At 40.9% G+C, this 15,790-nt stretch overlaps 1 protein-coding gene across 1 annotated transcript in view; it reads right to left on the bottom strand.

Moving 5' to 3' along the window:
- Window positions 1-15,790, bottom strand: part of DCHS2 (dachsous cadherin-related 2) — a 173,585-nt gene that overhangs the window by 117,108 nt on the left and 40,687 nt on the right. The window contains 5 exon segments of the mRNA XM_058193811.1: window positions 1,244-1,401; window positions 4,922-5,021; window positions 6,307-6,482; window positions 10,190-11,209; window positions 14,505-14,741. Coding sequence (XP_058049794.1) covers window positions 1,244-1,401; window positions 4,922-5,021; window positions 6,307-6,482; window positions 10,190-11,209; window positions 14,505-14,741 — 1,691 coding nt within the window.

Here is a 15,790-nt window from a genome sequence, read left to right as displayed (position 1 = left end):
ATAGTAGACAGTTTTTGGTTAAAGCTTTGGGGGTTTGGGGAAGAGACCACAGAGTCAGGTAGTGTGTTCCAAGTATTAACAACTCTGTTTCTGAAGTCATATTTTCTGCAATCAAGATTGGAGCGGTTAACATTAAATTTAAATCTATTGTGTGCTCATGTATTGTTGCAATTGAAGCTGAAGTAGTCTTCAACAGGAAGGACATTGTAACAGATGATTCTATGAGTTAAACTCAGATCATGTCGAAGGCATCGGAGTTCTAAGTTTTCTAAACTAGGATTTCAAGTCTGGTGGCATAAGGTATTTTGTTGTATTCAGAAAAGTGGAGAACTCTTCTTGTAAAATATTTCTGGACACGTTCAATTGTATTGATGTCTGAAATGTGGTATGAGTTCCAGACAGGCGAGCTGTATTCATGAATTGGTCTAGCAAATGTTTTATATACTCTGGTTAGCAGTGTAGTGTTTCTGGAGAAGAAGCTACGCAAGATTAGGTTTACAACTCTTAAAGCCTTTTTTGCGATGTAGTTGCAATGGGCTTTGGCACTTAGATCATTTGATATGAAAACTCCAAGGTCTTTAACAGGGTGGGGGGTCATCTGTAAGGTAATGTCCATCGAGCTTGTATTTAGTGTTTAGATTCTTTTTTCCAGTGTGTAAGACAGAGCATTTGCTGGTTGAGATTTGGAGTTGCCAAGTTTTTGACCATTCTGATAGTTAAGGCCAATATGTCTTGAAAATTTGAAGCTCAGCTTGAATTTTCTATTTGTTTCATAAGACCTCTCTTGTTGAGTTGGATCTAAATTAGCCTGCACAGCTGAAAAGATTCCCCTTAGAAACTCACAAACATAACATTACAACACCCTTCAGTTCATTATTCCCAGAAAATTATATTGTGACAGAGGAGATAATATATAACAGGGCTAGGATCCTTCCCCTGGAGTGGGGTGGGAATGGAGATTTTGTAGTATCCTTCCTCAGGAGTTGGGTGGGAATGGAGATTTTGCAGTATCCTTCCCCTGTTACACACACCAAGCCACAAACCCACCAAATAAAGGATGTACAAATGAAACAACGAAGAGAGATTGAAGTATGGTGCTCTGGACAGGGTATCCAAATGTCCAAAGTATCATTCTTTCGGTCTTTTAATTGGTTCATTTAACTGTTCAAGTTCATTTAACTTGAATAACTTTCTTAATCAAAAGTACTACTTCTCAAAAAACACTCTATGTTTAAGCCAGTACCTCAATATTGATGACTATTTCCCCTTGGAGAGAAGGATCTCCATTGTCAATTGCCGTGATTACCATTCGGTAGTTTGGATGCCAATCGTATAAAAGAGCTTTGGTAGTCCTTAACTCACCGCTACTGCTGTCAATTTGAAAGTGACCTAAACTTTCTTCTGAAAGAGATACAGGAGCATGTTAGGAAAGTGTTATTTAGAAGAACTTTAAACAATGTTAAGTATTGAGTGAACAGCTGAGAATTCAAAATTTTGAATTGTACAAAATTCTCTCACATGGCAAGCAGAATATAACCATGTTTCCCTAAATGTGCATATTTTTTCTCTCTGCCTTGCAGTCTTAAAAAGATTCCCTTAAATAGAAATCAACTTACAATTCAAGGAATAAAAATTTAAACTAATATCCTTTATAAGCTTACAGAAGTCTCTGGCAAGTTTAAAAAAAGCAATCTGATTTCTTAGGGTACAATTTTAACCCCTCATCCCTCCATGTTACAAGAGATAAGGACATACCCAATATGCAATGAAGGTCATTTACACCAATGATGAGCAATTCAAATTTATAATCCATATTTGAGAGCCGAGGTGGCACAGTGGTTAGAGTGCAACACTGCAGGCTACTTCAGCTGACTGCCAGCTGGCTGCAGTTCGGCAGTTCAAATCTCACCGGTTCAAGGTTGACTTAGCCTTCCATCCTTCTGAGGTCAGTAAAATGAGGATGCAGATTGTTGGGGGCAATATGGTGACTCTGTAAACCGCTTAGAGAGGGCTATAAAAGCACTATGAAGCGGTATATAAGTCTAAGTGCTATTACTATTGCCATATTTGGCCCCAAATTCTCCAAGATTGCACTGCCTCAAGTCAAGGAGACCTTTTCTTCTATCTTAATAGTGTAACTTTCTATGCTTCCCTTCAAATATTATACCTGAGAATAAGGGTATTTTCTGGTAAACTCTCTCTATATCAGGGGTCTCCAACCGTGGCAACTTTAAGATTTGTGGACTTCAACTTCAAGAGTTGAAGTCCACAAGTCTTAAAGTTGCCAAGGTTGGAGACCCCTGCTCTATAGTATGGAAAGTTGCTCTGAGAGCAATTATATATTACTAAATATATATACTACTAAAACTCCTTTAACTAGCTGAAATGGTATACCACAGGGCAAAACTTTTTGAACCAAAGTACAACCATAGTCAAATGGGCTAACGTACGGAATACCTACAAAATGCAGTATCCAAGATGCCCATGGAATTAAAATTTGGCAAATTTGATAAATGTCATAAAACATTTCCTGTACTGATGTTTGAGTGTATTAATGGTTCAACATGGATCATTTTCAAGGCAGGTACATCTTTGAATGTACCCCAGCTTTTCTAGTGAGGGCAGTATATTAAACACTGTCACTATTGAAGACATTGAGGAATCTTGTAAGGAAATATCTTTGAAAGTGTGTCCTACTGGAACATGGGTTGCCTAGTATCAGGGGTGGGCTCCTGGAGGTTCGGCAGGGTTCGGACGATCCTCTAGCCAAAGATCGCCGGGGTTCGGCAAACCCACAAATGCCACCCCTGGCTAGCCACGCCCACCCCAGCCCTCCTGCCCCTCCCCTCCCAGGAATCTCCACGTGGCCTGTTCATCATTCCAGGTAAGTGCAGGGGCAGCATGGAGGGTCTGGGAGGGCAAAACACGGGCCTACCAGAGGTTCCGGAAGTCTGGAAACGGGCTTGTTTCCAGCCTCTGGAGGGCCTCCGGACCCAGGGAGAAGCTGTTTTTGCCCTCCCAGAGGCGCAAAGAAAGCCTCCAGAGCCTGGGGAGGACAAAAACTGCCCCTCCTCACCATGGTACAGGCAGGTGACTAGGCCATGCCCACCATGGCCACGCCCACCCAGCAACGGGGCAGCGAACCCGCTGCTAAAGGATCTGAAGCCCACCCCTGCCTAGTATCCTCTAAATTTGGATTAAAAGTGAACCCTGTTAATTCAATCTACCAGCACAATGTAACCCTAATTTTCAAAAGAAACTTGCAAAAGGACAACATTGAGAAGAAGGAGCATAAAATCTCATTTTAAGTATGGGACTTTTTTTATAGAATACTTCTTTCTACAATAGTCCAAGTCATGGGAAGATATAAAAAAATAACATATCTTCATTGTATTTCGTTCTCCACATGGAGAATCTCAGTTGGAAAAGAACTTCCCAAAAGCACACAATTACGATGCTATAGAAATTGAATAAATTAAAAATTGCACAAGAGATTGTCAGCAGGAAAAATCTTAAATAAGGATTGTTATCTGCCAATAAAGTTTTGCTTTGCTGGCTGAAGACTAGAGTGGTTTCTTGGTAAATATATATCAGAAAAGAATAAAAAAAAATCCCATGTAGTTGATACTCTCAAGCAGCAGAGCACATTTTACATCAACTATATTGGTTTTGAACACAGTACCTATGCTATTTTATAACACATCATAAACCTACCAGAGTTTAAAGATTAACATTGGATAGATTGTCATGGCTTACTTTGGAAGAATAAGATCCAAAACATCCAGTTTGTCGCAATTAAGATAAATATATTAATATATTATTATGAGAAACTGAATATGTGACATCTGTGTCCTGGATCTTATTCTCCCAAAATAAGCCATGAAAATTCATGAAGTCTAGATTTTCCCATTTCCTAAATAATTCCAAGAAATATGGAAGTCAGAGAGAAACAGACCAAGGAGAGAAGCAACTATGGAGGAATTCTCCTAACAGTGAGAACAATCTACCAGGGGAACAGCTTGCCTTCAGAAGTTGTGGGTGCTTCATCTCTGGAGGCTTTTCAGAAGAAATTGTACACTCATTTGTCTGAAATGGTATATGGCAGGGGTCTGCAAACTTGGATCTTGTGAACTTCAACTCCCAGGGTTCCTCAGCCAGCTTTGTTGGCTGAGGAACTCTGGGAGTTGAAGTCCACAAGTCTTAAAAAAGCCAAGTTTGCAGATTCCTGGTACATGGTCTCCTCCTAGAGTAGGGGGTTGGACTAGACCAGGGGCCTCCAAGTCTTGGAAACTTTAAGACTTGTGGACTTCACTGGCTGAGGAATTTTGGGAGTTGAAGTCCACAAATCTTAAAGTTGCCAAGATTGGAGACCCCTGGACTAGATGACCTCCAACTCTGATGATGTTCTTGTTCCTGTCCCTATGGGATAGGTACTATTGTCTCTATGGGATGCTCCCAGCAGGCTCAGCTACCCTCCAATCCATCGAATGCCAGTACTTCTGTAAAAGATAAAAAAGGCAATAGTCACCTGAGTCAATAGCATTCTTTAAGTTACAAATGGGTGGTGCTAAATGGGTGACAATGACCAGATGCAGCCATACTATTTTTACCTCATAAATAATATTACCTGAGGATAACAAATACAGCACTATTCCATTGTTTCCAGAATCAAGGTCTTTGGCAAATATATTGGCCACTCGTGTTCCTGCTGGTTGCCTTTCTAAAACCTAAAATCAAACAATTCCGTTAAAACTAAATGTTTCAAATTTACAAGGAATTCAAATAATTTGTGTCCCAAAACAAAACCAGGACTTATGCTTTGGAGAAAAATTTTCACAAATATATTCACAAACGGGTGGTACTAAATGGGTGACAATGACCAGATGCAGCCATACTATTTTTACCTCATAAATAATATTACCTGAGGATAACAAATACAGCACTATTCCATTGTTTCCAGAATCAAGGTCTTTGGCAAATATATTGGCCACTCGTGTTCCTGCTGGTTGCCTTTCTAAAACCTAAAATCAAACAATTCCGTTAAAACTAAATGTTTCAAATTTACAAGGAATTCAAATAATTTGTGTCCCAAAACAAAACCAGGACTTATGCTTTGGAGAAAAATTTTCACAAATATATTCACAAATGCGCGGGTTTATGCCATATATTCAGATATTTTTCTGTTACCTATTTGCCCCTTTTCTGAATGGCTGGATCAGCATGATGTTTAGCCTATTTATCAAAATATTACTAATAGTCAAATTTATTGACTGATTGCAGGATTCTTACTTCTAGCTCTGGCCATAGGTAAGTTGTAATTTGTTGAGGTTGGTTGGGACTCTGTTTTCCAGTCAGACTGTCAGAGCATAACTAAGCTGATATATTAAAAATACTTCATCTCACTGACTAGCTGAGCATATACATATAAATACACACTATATTTATACATTTAAAGACATGTCATAGCATTGTCTAAAAAAATATATGCCATAGCAGGCAGCAGTACTTAACCAATTATGATTCCAAAAAGCTAACCTGAATTAGATTTTATTAATATTTGAAATCGGGAACATTATCTGACAAAGATAACGATAAACACTAGACACAAGAACAATTTTTTCCCGACCGCCATCACTCTGCTAAACAAATAATTCCCTCAACACTGTCAAACTATTTACTAAGGCTGCACTACTATTATCTTCTCATCGTTCCCACCGTCCATCTCCTTCCATTATGACTGTAACTCTGTTGCTTGTATCCTTACGATTTATATTGATATTGTTTCCTGATTGCTTATTTGTACCCTATGACTATCATTAAGTGTTGTACCTTATGATTCTTGATTAACATATCTTTTCTTTTATGTACACTGAGAGCATATGCACCAAGACAAATTCCTTGTGTGTCCAATCACACTTGGCCAATAAAAAATTCTATTCTATTCTATTCTATTCTATTCTATTCTATTCTATTCTATTCTATTCTTTAAAAACACCAGTTCCATATGGTTTCCACAAGGAGTTTGTGTTAATCATCCGGATCTCAGATCAAATTCTTTCACATTTTGTAAAAGGATGACCAAATTCTAATTCAATCATTTGACCACAAGGTGGTGACCAAAACCAATTTTTCTTCATTTTTTTAAACTTTCCTGTAACACAAATTGAACATACATTGGGTAGAATTCAAATTCAAATTTAAAATTAATATCCTCCATATTCTGTCTCACTGTAATAAAATGTATAAAATCTCCCCAAAGCCCTTTCTCAAACCTGCACAGTAACAGACTTCGCATTTTTTGCAAACCTTGAAATGTAGCTTATCCTGGGAGAAGCATGGATGGTTGTCATTGAGGTCCATAACTGAGATATAGACAGATATGGTAGCATTAAGTTGAGGGACCCCATGGTCTGTTACCAGAGCAATCAAATGGTGCTGAACTTGCTGCTCATAGTCTAATGCCACCCAGTTTATAATTTCCCCTGGTGAAAAGGAACAATGAAAAGAAAGAGTATTGTGGGATGCATTTTGATAAGTAGCACAAGGTACCATTTGCTGCTTCTGTCATTTGATCCATTATCCACAGCAGGGGTGAAATGCCGCCAACTCTATTTGGTTCATGGAAGCTGGTAGCGCAGCGGCGGGTAGTTCGGAGAACCGGAAGTGCCGGCGGTAGGAGGCTCCACCCACCCCTAAACCATAACATCATCACATCCCGGTTTAGACCCTCCGCACATACCCAGAAGGTTTTGCACATGCACAGCCAATGGCGCGTGCACAGATGACGCTGCACGCACATTAGCGAGCCAGTAGGAAAGGTAAGTACACTTTACCCCTGACCCAGAGGCTAGCAAGAGCAGTCATTCAGCATCACTTGTGCATCTACTGTCATTGCGCAATAAATGACTTGGACTTCCACACAAAAATTAGTGTCAAAGCCAGATGCTATCAGCCAGAAGACATCAGATTGTCAGGGTTCCAAGTAATACACCCATAGCAAACGTAACTCCAAGGCTGGTAGATTCCTCAAAGAATAGTTTTATTTGGATAGATCATATTTGCACAGGCTGGTGAAAACTGACTCTGAATGTTCCCGTGGTTTTCACCTAATTAGAAGTAGAAGTTTTCTCTCTCCCCTAAACAATCAGTCATATGGTCTGATCAAGGTGTCATCCAGTTGCCTGTGTTGTGTCTTGCCCGCCCTCAGAGCAGCCGGGGCCTTCTTACCTGCTCCCGAACACTGAGGAATGTATGCCTCCCGGCCCAAGTCCTGGCTCCATGCCCACACAAACTGCAGAAGAAGGAGAATCTCCCGGCCCCAGCCCTGACTCCATGCCCAGGCAAACGGAGCAGCTAGACCCCTCCCCCTCCTCCACAGCATGTGAGCCTGAGGAGGGTTTATTCCCAACAGCTGATTGGAGTAATCCTCGCATCAGAAGATTGGATAGGCGGAGGCAACAGAGGGAAGGGAGGGGCAGGCCTTAATGAGTGCTGAGTCATGGAGCCACACCCCATGGCCTATATAAAGGATCTACTTTCTGGCAGTCTCTGAGTCAGGCAAAAGTCGAACTTATCTTGCTGAAGTCACTTACTGGTCTCCTGCCTTCTCTGAGGACTTTGCTAGGACTTTGGGCAGAGCTGCAGAGGCAAGCCTGATTCGGATTTCCCTGACCCGGCCGTCAGCGGAGGAGTGGGACACGACAGCCTGGTAACTTCATTCCTCCCCTCTCTGACCACCTGTGGGAATGTCCTTGGTTCCCAGGGGAAAGTATTTTGTTTTGGCTACAAACCCCAACTATCTCTATTCCCCCCCGCCATCCCCCAGCTCCAGTGTGGCAACACTGAAGACTCAAAATGGCCTCGGTCAGGTCAGCTTCAGGGTTGACACAGATAATATTATGATTCCCAGACCAGCGAAACAAAAGGGATGAAATTATTTTAGTAGTTAAGTAAACTCGCTAAAATCTTTTTATATTGAGGATTCTCAGTACAAATGCTTTTGTGAAACATTTCTTTACTTTGTGCAGAGCTGCAGATACTCTGAAACAGGGGTGAAATCTAAAAATTTTCCCTACCAGTTCTGTGGGCGTGGCTTAATTGGTGGGTGTGGCTTGGTGGTCAGGTGACTGAATAGGCATGGTCAATAATAATAAATAATAAAAATAATAAAGTATATAAAACTTGGGAGGCACCGGTCTACCTTCTTTAAAAATAGAGGCCCCAGTCTACCAATTGCCTTTTACTGAGAGGCCCCGGTCTATCAAGTGCCTTTTACTGAGAGGCCCCGGTCTACCTTCTTTAAAAATAGAGGCACTGGTCTACTAGCTGCCTACAGCGCTGATCAGCTGTAGTGAGGCCCTTAGAAGTGCCGCGGCAGTCATTTAAGGCTGTTTGCAGCTATATCACCACCGAGAGCTTCAGGGACAGAGAAAAGGAACAGCGAGGCATGGGCATTGGGGGAGGGGGCAGGGATTTTTGCTACCGGTTCTCCGAACTACCTGCCCCAATCGCTACTGGATCGTGCGATCCCGTCCAAACCGGGAGCATTTCACCCCTGCTCTGAAGCCTTGCAACAACTTAATATGAGTTATGTGGGAACTTTTAAAAATGAATTGCCTCATAATATAATTATACAGCAGTAATTATACTCCATGATTTCCAAATTATTTCATTTATATCTCTACCAGCCATGTTGCTTTATTTGTTTTTTTCAATTGATAAAAGGACAGGTTTTATGGAATGTATTATATACATGTAGATTTTAGGAAACAACTGTTTTGGCAATTAATCCAGCAATTTATGTGTAATTTCCATTCCATATTCATTCTGGATAAAATTTATTTATCATCATACCTTTTCTTGAATTTTATTCTGAATCAGCTCTCTCATTCTCTTTAAGAATATACCGTATTTTTCGGGCTATAAGACGCTCTGGACTATAAGACACACCTAGCTTTTGGGGAGGAAAACAAGAAAAAAAAATCTGCCTCTGCCTCCCAGCAATTTGCTTCCTTGCAGCAAACAGCAAACAGCCTGGTCAGCTTCAGCACAGCCTGATTTAGCATGAGCAGCTGATTGGTGGTTGGGCCTGCCTCCCAGAATACCAGCTTTCAGCTGTTCCAGGCTGCGGGAATCACCACCACCCATCACCTCCTGGAACGGGCTGAAAATGGGGTACATGGAAGCCAAAAACGGTGTGAATGGAGGCCAAAAATGGGACGCATGGAGGCTGAAAATGGGGGGCCCGGAGCCGGTGATAGGCAGCAGTGGCAATGGGCTGTGACGGCAACAGCGATCCCCGCAGCCTGGAACAGAGATAGGCGGTATTCGGGGAGGCAGATCCAACCGCCAATCAGCTGCTCGTGCTAAATCAGGTTGTGCTGAAGCTGAGCAGGCTGTTTGCTGTTTGCTACAAGGAGTAAAATTGCTGGGAGGCAGAAGCTGAAGGGTGGGGGCTAGTGAACGGGCAGCATTTGCTCTATAAGAGGAACAGACGTTTCCACCCACTTTGGGGGGGGGGGAGTGCGTCTTATACACCGAAAAATACAGTACATTATTTACATCTGTGACATGCTATTATTAAGCATTTTGTACAAATATTTCTAAATCATGCATAAAGACATGCTAGTCGATTTCCAAGGGGTAAGCATTAGCGATGAAGTTTGAATTAACTTGAAAGAAAAAGTCAGAAGAAAAGGGCAAATACGTCAGCAAGAACAGAAATAGGCAATTGTTTTAAAGCAGTAGGGCAGCCCTGAGAAATTGGGGCAGCAAAATACAGAGAAAACTCAAGATTAAGGTGTGAGTTTTTAATAGTATCAATTGAGGGTGCATACTAAGAGAATCTGACTGACTTTTGTCCTAGAAGTTCATTCCTCAAATCAGCAGAACATATGTAACAAGCACAGACTACTCAGCAATTGTGCTGTTTTATATTTTTTAACTTTATATTATGATACTTGGGAGTATCAAAAACTTTTTTTTTACTTATTAAGTAAAGAAGACTGCATTCTATTTTTTTAGTGTTATTTTTTCTTTGCACCTATGATGCCCAGTTTTACTAAACGTTGAGATGCAGTTTGTTAATTGACAAATAAATTAAATAATTAAACTAATTCAATGAATGCGTATACTACTAGAAAACTAACACACTGCACCTGAATATAGGGAAGATTGTAAAATGTATTACCTGTATTGGAATTGATTCTGAAATAATTGTCATTTGATAAGAAGAAGTAGGAGAGCTGCCCGTTTCTTCCAGAGTCCTTGTCAATTGCTTTAATTGTGCCAATCACACCTTGTGGTAATACTCTTTCCTCAACTTCAATAAAATAGACATCGTGAAGAAACACAGGAGTGTTATCATTTTCATCAATTACATTGATTATTATTAACGTGCTTGCATTTTGTACTGACTTATCCATTGAGCTAGTAACAAAAGCTCTGAAACTATGATTTTGCAAATGTTCATAGTCTAAAGGATTACGTAAGTACACCATGCCTGTTTTTGGATCAATTTTAAAAGAAACAGAATCTACATTATGTTCCAAAGAGTATGTAAGAGTAGCAGAAATGTGATGGGGATTTAGCTGCCAGGCCTTTATCTGCAGGATTCTGGCACCTAGACAGGATCTTTCACTAACTTCCACTTGATATAACAACTTTTCAAAAGTCAACACAGGACTTCTGTTTTGTTTGTCAATTAGCACTCCCAAAATCAACACGGAGCTCAGGGAAGGATTTCCACGATCCTCTGCTGTGATGTGTATCACTATATGCTCATGCTGCTTATAACCACTCAGATCTCTAGTAAGGTAAAGAATCCCAAGAGCTGGATCAATAGTAAAAATACTTGACTGACTGCTTACAATGGCATAACGGATGAGCCCATTGAGGCCACTGTCTTTATCTTCTGCATGAGCAATATAAAGAGCTGTTCCAGGTAGCATGCTTTGAGATAGATATATTTGATCGTATTCTACCATAAACACTGGGGGGTTATCATTGATATCAATCAGAGTTATGTTGACCTGGGCATTGCTGAAGATGGAAGAGCTTCCCAATTGTGACTGCACCATAAGAAGTATATGATCATGTGTTTCACGGTCAAGTTGTTTTTTGGTGTGTATGATTCCACTGTGAAAATCAATAGTAAAAAATCCATGGGAATTGCCAGCGGAAATTCTGTAAGAAACTGTATCCAGGAAATCTGTAAAAAAGGAATCAGATGGAGAAGTTTAATAGTGTATAGGTTTCATTTCATGGAAACGCATTCCAGTTTGCTTGAAAAATCCACGCTACAATATTAAATGAACTTAATATTTTAAGACTCTTTTAGATACTTCCTATTTGTTTTTGCTTTCACTAAATCTAAAGCATGAAGAAAAATAGAGAGAAAACAAGATTCTATGGAGTATTTGTAAGAGCTGTTTCTATCCCTTTAGATTATAAACACACACACACACACACTGTACACACACACATATACAGTACACACACAATTGTAACCAGGATTGCCACTGCTATGTGATCCAGTTTTAAAGCATGACATCATGTGGCTGCATTGCTTAGTAACACAATTCCAGCAGTCCCAATTGCTGTTATAACTTTAGGACACACAGGTGATTAAGCAGGAAATGTCAGGAGTTGCAAGTAAGGAATTTGGGGTTGATATGCTGCTGCTGCAGAAGGGTATGGAGATCCTTTGGGTCATCAGGACATGCAGGCAGGTCAGTGGAGGCCACAGAAGGGCGCATTTGCTATTAAGGGTGAGAAAAGTGAAAAATCTTTGGGATCTCATACTCCGTAGCAGGTTTTTCAGGAAAAAAAAGGGGCAGGAACAACATACTGGAGTGACTTATGACCTTTCCTATGGGCTTTCCCATTTACTTTGTGAGAAGCCAGCAGAGAAGGTTGCAAGTGGTCATCACATGATGCAGCTTGCGGTGACATCATAACTGTAATCTGGACACCTGAGAACCCATATCATGATCACATGACTGTGAGGATGCTACAATGGCTGGAACTATTAGGACCAATTAATAGTCTGTTTTTTTCTATACCACAACCTTGAACAAATGGAAATAAGCCAAAGACTACCTATGTCAGTCATGGCTAACCTTTTTGCCATCACGTGCCAGGAGGGGCGACAGGGGGGAGTGTCACACACGTGTGTGTGCCCACCCCCATAATTCTATGTGCTCCACCCCGAGCATGCGCTCGCGACTCCTCCCCCCCGCTCCTGGCAAGCGATGGTCCGGTAGGCCCGTTTTTCTCTCTCACCTGGCTCTAGAGCCTCTCTCTGAGTCTGGGGAGGGCGAAAACGGCCCTCCACATCCCCAGGAGGCCCTCCAGTGGCCGGAAACGGCCCATTTACCAACTTCCGGTTGTAAGTGACTTTTTTACTCCTAGAGAGGCTTTGGAGGCTGGAGAGAGCAAAAAACATCACTTCCTATCCAACCGGAAGTTGGTAAACAGGCTGTTTCTGGCCTCCGGAGGGCCTTGGGGGGGGTAGGAAAGGCAGTTTTTGCTCTCCCAGGACTCATAGAGAGGCTGTGGAGCCAGGTGAGGGAAAAACGGGCCTTCTCCACCACCACCCAGGCCCTCTGGAGGCAGGAAACAGCCTGTTTCCCTACTTCTGGTGGGCCCAGAAGGCCTGAAAATCAGCTGGAGCTGAGCTCACGTGCCCACTGATATGGCTATGTGAATTTACTTAAAATCTCTGCTAACTACATCCAATTAAGTTGAATGATTCTACTGTATAGACACCCATCAATGTTCTTATGCAGTCAGATCTTATAAATGATACGAGGTTAATTCAAGCCTGATCCCGCTATAGAACAAGGTATTAATAATACATAAGGCACACAAGTAAAGGGGAACTAATCAAAGGAACTTTATTAAGATCTAGTAGCTAAGGCACCAGGCTAGAAACCAGAAAACTGGGAGTTTTGTCCTGCCTTAGCCTGCTGGGTGACTTTGGGATAATTATACTCTCTCGACCCAATTCATCTCACAGGTTGTTGTGAGGAAAATAATTACAATAAGGAGAATTAGATATATTCACTACTTTAAGTTATTTAAAACATGATAAAGGCAGGATAAGTAATCTAAACTTCACGTCCTATGCTACTACATATGCATGCTCAAGTAGCATGATGGGAAAGTAGGAAATGTGGCAGGAAGCATAAAAGGTTTCTTACATTACTTCATGGAAATGTAACATGCATTGAGTACAGATGTGGGAGTAGTACGGTGGCCTAGAGGTGGAGCTCTCGCCTCACAATCAGGAGGCTGTGTGTTCAATCCTAGGTAGAGACAGATATTTCTCTCTCGGGACCAATGAGAATATATCTGCTGAACAAAGCTCTTCATTGGTGACAGGAAGGGCATCTGGCCATTAAACACTCTGCTAGCTCCATTCCATTGCCCAGACTCCACAAGGGATTACGGAGTCATTAAAAGATGATTATGATTGAGTATGGATGTGATTAGGGATGTTTGGGATGAAGGATACCGTAGAACACTTTCTTTTCCATAAAGAAAGTGTAAATAAATAATGTTCTATATGTTTCAAAGTCTAACAATTGTTTTAAAAGGCTTTTAACATTATTTAGATGATGTTTAATGTCACTTCTCAAGGAAACATTCCATGAAAACATATATTCAGAAAAATCATTATGAAATGCTATTATTAATTTATTTATTTTTATTAATTTATTTATTTTGTCACACAGTATATATAAGCATAAGCATGAAATAACTATACAATATATAAGCATTTATATAAGTATGAGTATGTAATAACTATATTAATTGGATATAACGAAAAGAAACTATAGGACAGGAATGGTAGGCACCCTTGTGCTCTTATGCCCTTACAGACCTCTTAGAAATGGGGTGAAGTCAATAGTAGACAGTTTTTGGTTGAAGCTTTGGGGATTTTGGGAAGAGACCATAGAGTCAGGTAGTTTATTCCAAGCATTAACAACTCTGTTACTGAAGTCATATTTTCTGCAATCAAGATTGGAGCATTAAGCTTAACATTAAGCTTAAATCTATTGTGTGCTCATGTATTGTTGCAATTGAAGCTGAAGTAGTCTTCGACAGAAAGGACATTGTAATAGATGATTCTATGAGTTAAACTCAGGTCATGTCGAAGGGGGCGTAGTTCTAAGTTTTCTAAACCCAGGATTTCAAGTCTGGTGGCATAAGGTATTTTGTTGTATTCAGAGGAGTGGAGAATATTTCTGGACACGTTCAATTGTATTGATGTCAGAAATGTGGTATGGGTTCCAGACAGTCGAGCAGTATGTATGTATTTATTTAATATATGTGACTACCCAACTCAGCAGATGGTGGTACTGATTCCAAGCTTAGCATTAATTTTTGCATTTCGGCATATCTAATGTACTAAAAAGAATATTGGCATCCTGTACTTATAACCTGTAAACAATCAACAAGAGTTTTGGAGTGTGCTGGAATGGATCTCAAGGGACACTTACTCAAAGGCTTTCTTGCTTTCACTGTTCCAACAGAACTTCCTTCTGGGGCATCTTCAGTGATGGAAAAGCTGTAAGATGAGTGCTCAAAGACAGCAGGAGCCACAGCAGTTTGAAAGATCCCCACAGTTACATCCGCATCAACATCAGACCTCAGACCCCCACCATCCTGAGCAGAAACAGTCAGCAGCACACTGGAACAATCGGCATTAGTCAGGGCTGATATCAAATAAACAGTTCCTGGGGGGGGAGAAAAGATGAAATAATGAACTGATATATTAACTGTAGAACATTTAAATGCAAAAGTTTTGCTAAAACTAAATCTAAAGGTTCTGAATCTGTTACATTTTTGTTGTTGTTGTTAGTTTTGAAGTCATGTCCGACCCATCGCGACCCTATGGACAACACTCCTCCAGGACTTCCTGTCCTCTACCATCCTCTGGAGTCCATTTAAGCTCATGCCTACTGCTTCAGTGACTCCATCCAGCCACCTCGTTCTCTGTCATCCCATTCTTCTTTTGCCCTCAATCGTTCCCAGCATTAGGCTCTTCTCCAGTGAGTCCTTCCTTCTCATTAGGTGGCCAAAGTATTTCAGTTTCATCTTCAGGATCTGGCCTTCTAAAGAGCAGTCAGGGTTGATCTCCTCTAGGACTGACTGGTTTGATCGCCTTGCAGTCCAAGGGACTCGCAGGAGTCTTCTCCAGCACCATAGTTTAAAGGCCTCAATTCTTTGGCGCTCAGCCTTTCCTTTGGTCCAACTTTCACAGCCTAGATACTAGTGAAGTGGATATTGCAATTTATTATTTTTATATGGCGTTTAAGTAGTACAAATGTACACATGTATTACAAAAATAATGACACCTGCAAAGGGACTGTAAGCACTCCAGAGCTATACTTAGTGACATGCTCTTCCATATGATAAATAGGGCCCAGGAGTTTATGGGTTCACTGAGTTTATCCTCTGTGGTCCTAAACCACATAGATAAACATATGTTAGCCTTGTTTGTACTCTGGAATAATTGCCTCTCTCATTAGACAAACTGGGTGGTGCCAAGATCCTCCAGGACAACTCAGCAGAAGTGATCCCTAGAGTACCAGTTGAGAAAGCTAAAGATCAAATCTTTAGTGAGTCTTTACTGGACCTGGGCTAGACTTAGGGTAATCACTAAGGCATTTTCTTGCCATGTTACCTGGGATTCAGTCTAGCCTGTGTCCTCTGATCAAATAGATAGGGAATTTTATAGGATGTCCTCTAGCTCTTGTTCCTCTTGCATCCTTTAAGGGGGGAA

The sequence above is a fragment of the Ahaetulla prasina genome, chromosome 8 (genome assembly GCF_028640845.1).
Source record: "Ahaetulla prasina isolate Xishuangbanna chromosome 8, ASM2864084v1, whole genome shotgun sequence".
NCBI classification, from domain to species: domain Eukaryota; kingdom Metazoa; phylum Chordata; class Lepidosauria; order Squamata; family Colubridae; genus Ahaetulla; species Ahaetulla prasina.
This window is presented reverse-complemented; position numbering and strand designations above follow the sequence as displayed.